This window comes from Populus euphratica, unplaced genomic scaffold (assembly GCF_000495115.2).
Source record: "Populus euphratica unplaced genomic scaffold, PopEup_1.0 scaffold172.1, whole genome shotgun sequence".
NCBI classification, from domain to species: domain Eukaryota; kingdom Viridiplantae; phylum Streptophyta; class Magnoliopsida; order Malpighiales; family Salicaceae; genus Populus; species Populus euphratica.
The window spans coordinates 781,222-787,122 of record NW_011499920.1 but is presented as its reverse complement, the minus strand read 5'-3'; the positions used below and the strand labels follow the sequence as shown (position 1 = coordinate 787,122).

The window sequence follows — 5,901 nt, the reverse complement described above, 5'->3', positions numbered from 1 at the left end:
TTCTTGTTGTTGTATTGTTGTTATTTATAATTTATAATTTATACAATTAACTTTTTTGTGGTTCGACTCCGATCTTGCCTGATTATTTATTATTTCGACACTTTTACATTTGAGAGAAAACATCAATGTTTTGGTCATGTCACTCAACATATATGATTGACTATCATGCACATAACCTATGTGTACTTATATTCTTAATTCAAGTTTATTAGGTTAACTTTTCATTTAACAATTTAAACATCTTATAAATAACATCTTATCATATTAAACTTTACTCATATAATCGACTTAATGCATACAGCATTTGTTTGAACTAATCTCCATATCAAAACTTTATGAGTCTTTATCATTCCATGACACATATATATAAATCAATATTTATAATATTAAAAAATAATGACTTATATAAATTATTGTAAATTAAAAAGGTTAAAGTGATGAGCATCTACATGTTCATCTCACTAGTCCTATCTCGTTTGTCTAGGGTCCCATAGTCGATGCCTTTTCTATATCACATCAAATCTTACATCACATGCACTTTCTAAAAATATTAAAAATGTACTTTTTAATATTTTTTTAACAATTAAGGTATTTGTTACTTATTAATGCATGTGCCCTTATATCATCACATATAGTTTTTCAACTTTTGGCATTGCAATATAAGAAATGCTATCATACAAATTAATTTCTTATGTATTCACATATTTTGTTTTCTTTTCTACATTAAAATCACTTGTATTCCTTAAACAATCCAAATGACTTAAAATAAAATCAAGAAAAGACTAAAATATAAAATCAAGCTATAACAAAACAGTAGTCAAAACAGTTTAACCTTTTCTTGAATCAATCTAGCTATTTTTCAAAATAGATATCTGTTTTGCTACTAGAAAATTTCTCTCTTCTTTTTCTTTAGCTAAAACCTTCACCCTTGCAACCAATTTGAGTTTTACCTTCATAATCAATCCTTTCATCATACAAGTTACATACATAATACACTAAAAAATAATTAAAAAAAAAACAACATTTAACTATCACAAATTCTAGTATTTAAGACTTCAAGAAACTCATCTTCCCTTTTAAGTTTTTAGGCATAATCTAACTTTATCACACTCTTGATGTTTATATCATCAAAATCATGCATAATTTCAAACAAGGATTACAACTAGGAAACCTTTCTTAGTTGGTTGTACATATTCTTCTTCCATCCTAAAAATTTGTCTCCAATTTTTAAACAACTCATTTCTCAATGCCTCTCTTTTTTTATGCTTATTGTTCAATTTTATCATTATTGTTTGGTTTCTTCAAATTTCTAATATGAACCCTAAAATAAAAATTAAGATTTCTTCCTAAATGTTTCCACGTAATGGAAATATTTTTATCTTATATCCTTTTAGGTTGTATTAATATCATTAGTTCATCAAAATTTCCAACAAAATAACCCCACTAATTTTTTTCTTCTTAGCCAAACCGCTTTTTACCTAAAAAATCTCTTCAAAATTCTTATTTATTTTTACCAAATTAATCCTTATCTTAGGATTATACCATATAATCTTTACAAAAAATATTTTTTTCTAATTTCTAATGAACTCTAATTTTCTTAGGGATTGGGTATTTTATTTTCTACCCCACAATCTCACCTTAAAATACATTATTTAATTTTAATAGATATTTTATCTTATCTCTTGAACTCAATTGAGTATTTGATATTTAAAAAATGCTAAATCATGTCATATTTTTTTTAATTTATGAAAATATAATTTTTATTTTTAAGTTTCAAGAGACTAAACCAAATGCAATTTAAAATAAAGTTGTATTTTTTTAAAAGAAAGGCATTTTGTTGTTTTTATGGAAGGAAACTGATTTATTTAATACTGAAAAAAATCCTATGTGTAAGGTAAAATTTCAAATATTAAATATGAGATAGTAAAACAAAATGAGGAACTCAAAATTAAATTAATTGTAAAATAATTTTTAAAAATTTTAAAAATTTATTTTAAAAAATAAACTAGAATAAAACCATGTTTACCAAAGTAGATCAACCCAAATAGCCAATTAAAAAGACTAAAATCCTTATAAAACATGAATTAGCCCAACTCAGGTTAAGAGAAAGAAAAACCAAACGGGCTTAAAAGAAGGCAAAACTTTTGTCTTGAAACCATGAGTGCTAAGCAAAGAAAAAAGCCCTAATTAAAGATACTGAAAATGCTGATTAATCATGTGTTTCGTCTTTAAAAGATAAAAAAGAATAGCTTGGAAACAACACGATACTACCTTTCTCGTGTTTTTTCTTTTAAAACCCAGAAGATATGCATCCAGGGGGAGGCAATACAAAAGCTTGGGTGGTCTCGAGTTCTGGTTAAGATTTTATTAATATTTTTTTATTAGTTTTATGTAAGAAAATTTTGTAATTCTTGATTGACTTAATAAAAAATAGTAAAAATTTACATAGAGTCTTCTAATATGATACTTTAGTTTAATTTAAAATTTCAGAATTTTTAGAGAATTTCAAAAAATTAATAAAAAATTATAATTTGACCAGTTTTACGTTATTAGATGTAATTTTTAATCCGACTATCAGATTGAACTGAAATTTTACAAGGGATCTTAAAATATATTGAATAAAATTTGGTTAAAATTTTAGAATGAATAGAGTTTAGTAATGCTAACAAAAAAAAACCGTCAAATAAAAACAAAACGACTCATTAAGGATAAAAAGTTATTTGTTATTAAAAATAAAACATATCAATTTTTTTTTTTATATGTTGCCGACTAGAAAAAAACAAAATAGAAAAAAAAAAGCAAGAGACAGAGAGAGAAATAAGGAAAAAACATTAAAAAAATCCAAGAAAAAAAAAGTGTAAGAATAACCTTGTAAACTTATAAAATCCAATTTATAAAACACTAACTTAAGGAATAATCAAGTAAAGAAAAAAAAATTAAGAGAGAAAAAATTTAATTACTTTGTTTTTTAGTTGATATAAGGATATTATTTTATCCTAGTTGAGAGATTGTTACATTATCGATTCAAATTTAATTATATATGAATTATATTTCACAAAATATTAAAAAAATATAACTTTACTAAAAAGTTTATTTTTACCTCTTGCTTTAATTTTAAATATTTTAAATAATATATTTAAATTAAAAATTTATTATTAACTTTAAAAATTTATTTGTATAAATTAATAATTTCTCTTAAAAAAATTTATATATTTTTTTAGAAGTCCAGGAAATTTTTTTGGCTCCGGATGCATCCTTCAGCTTAGGCAGCGTACTCAACAAAAGAGGCAAGGTTTTTGGACTTCTCACGGCTGGGGAGAGCTTGCACTGCCGCTGGAGGAAGACTGTCTGTCTAGTTGGAGAGGAGCTGGAGTGCATGTATCCAGTACTGTCAGGTTGCTGATCTTAGAGGTTGCTGCAACTCACGCTGCTGGCGCAGAGAAGTTTGCAGCTGCTTCTGCTGGTTCTTCCAACTGCAACTGCTGGAGCTGTGTCAGCCGAGCGTGTACCTCACACGCAGAGATGAACTCACGGAAGGAAAAGTTGTCACACTTTTCCATATGCAAGTTGCAACCACGACTGAAGATAGAATAGAGCACTTTCAAGGTATTATTTCAGCAGCAGCTCTGGTTTGAACCAGTAGCCAGCAAGCAGGGGCGGAACCAAAATATAAAATCAAGAGGGACCAAAATGCTGTTTATACAGTGTTTTATAAGAATATTGAGAATAAATTTAAAGAAGGCTGGAAAAAAATTTTCCTTGCAGGGGCCGGGGCCCCTGCCAGCCTCCCCCTGTCTCCGCCCCTGCCAGCAAGCATGGTTGCTGAGGGCCATTGGTTCAACTAGATTTTTTTTATATATATATATTTGCTTTTTAACTCGGATTAGTCCACGCTCTCGGTCATTCAAGTTCTTGATCAATCTGGATTTTATATCTGCAGTTGATTAAATTTAAAAAAAAGATGAAAGAAAGAGTAAAACTCCAAAACAACAAACACGATAGAGAATTCAACAAAAAGCAGTTAGGAAAAATAATAAAAGACAGAATGCAAATCTAATCAGACTCAAGACTAGTAAAAAAGCTAATTAGGGTATGTTAAACATGTTTAAGGCCACTACCAAACAAATTCTCAAATATGTCCATCACTTCTTTCTTCAGAACCAATCCAATCTCAACGCCACCACTTTCACCTTTGCTCTCTGCCATAGAAATAGCTCCAGTCCTATCTATGCTGGTAACCTCCACGTTCTTTGGCCTCCCCCACCCGAAATCTACCCCATAAACCTCGAATCGGGCTGACCCAGCAACCCCAACCGGTATTGCAGCTGGCTCGATGGCCATAAGCTTTTTAACCTTCTCCTTTGCTCCTTCAAGAGCTGCTTTCTCTATCCCTTTGATCACCTCACTAACCTTTTGTGCAACAAAGACAATCCCATCATCTTGCATTGCAGGTCCTGCTAAAACAGCAACACAAAGAGAAACACAATTGCCAAAATAATTTGTGGGTATCGGAGGATCCACACGTGCCCTACAGTCTGCTGCAATTCCAAACTTAATCTTTTCGTCACTTTTTAGGCCTCTAGCTTTCACAAGGCAAACTAATGCATAAGAAAGTGTGATCACAAAACTTGATAAATGGATTGCTTCTGTGTCTTTTTTATCAGAGACCTTGTCAAGTTGAGAGAGGATCCTCTCCCTCAATTTCTTTATGTCTTCTCGCGAAAACTGGAATGTTGCTCGTACCGAGTTTGGTGGGACTTCTTTAGATGGAAATGGTTTCAAGCTCCTAGCATTGGGATCTGAAACTCCACCTGGCTGATTAATGCTTGACCAGTTGTTCAAGTATTCAATGTCAATCCCCTCTGGATCTTGAACAACTGTTCTATCAAAAAAAGGGATTAACTCAGTCGGCAACAAACATGAATTATGCTTGCATATGTGAGCCCATGCTTTCATGAACAAGATTGAAGATTTCCCGTCAAGAACAGCATGGTGAGCGGTGCAACCAATGCTAAACCCTTTATTTGGGAACAAAGTGATCTGCAAAGCAATGATAGATACTTTAACATCAGAAGTTGATAATTTGGGCACATAAGGGTGTGACAGAAAAGCATCATGCATTTCATTGCTTGAGAGATCATCAAAGTCAGCACTATTATTGGACTCCGCAACTGTCAATGAAACACCATCTTTAGGAGTGTATAGAATGATGGGTTTGGCGGCATGTGAAGGCCAAGTAAGGTTGCCAGCAAGAGGGAGGAAGCGGAGGAGAGTAAGAGAGAGGGAGTGTTTAAGTTTGGGAAGGATTTCTGTGTTGAACATAGTAAGGGTTAAATCAGTGAGCTCATAGGAGAAGATGCGCTCAACTGGGTCAAATTTAAGCCAAAAAATGTCGAAAAAAGTGAGAGGGAGAGATACTTCAACGGCTGAATCCGGTGATTCGGAGGGTGGGGTGAGTTGACATGACTCAAGCACTTTTATTGGGCTCGTTGATGCCATGATATATCTTTTTCCTTGTTTGAGATCCAGGGGGAGATTGCTTTTTGTTCGAAAAAACGCTTGCATGGTTTCAGGTCAGTTGGAGCTTGGAAGCTTTTAAAGCGGTATGGAGATATTTTTTATTTAAAACTATATTAAAATAATATTTTTTATTTTTTAAAAATTATTTGTAACATCAATAATTAAAATAAATTTAAAATAAAAAATAAAACAATTTAATTTTTTTAAAATACTTTTAAAATATAAAAATAAATAAAATTTAAATACATTATTGTTACACAATAACTTTTATATATATATATATATATATATATATATATATATTTCTATATCAACATCTGGACAGATGTGGCGAAACCAGCACCGCAGAGGTCAGCTACCACGAAACTAACGCGTGGGTGA

At 31.0% G+C, this 5,901-nt stretch overlaps 1 protein-coding gene across 1 annotated transcript; it reads right to left on the bottom strand.

Moving 5' to 3' along the window:
* Positions 1-3,862: 3,862 nt before the first annotated feature.
* Positions 3,863-5,583, bottom strand: LOC105135077 (phenolic glucoside malonyltransferase 1-like). The gene is made up of 2 exons (XM_011039767.1): positions 4,097-5,583; positions 3,863-3,936 (listed from the first exon to the last, which is right to left on the bottom strand). Coding segments are annotated over exons 1-2 (1,470 nt in total). The 5' UTR covers positions 5,566-5,583; the 3' UTR covers positions 3,863-3,935.
* Between the last annotated feature and the right edge of the window lie 318 nt (positions 5,584-5,901).

Bases quoted from the DNA above. Each gene is read 5' to 3' on its own strand.
- LOC105135077 (XM_011039767.1), bottom strand. From the start codon at position 5,565: ATGCAAGCGTTTTTTCGAACAAAAAGCAATCTCCCCCTGGATCTCAAA.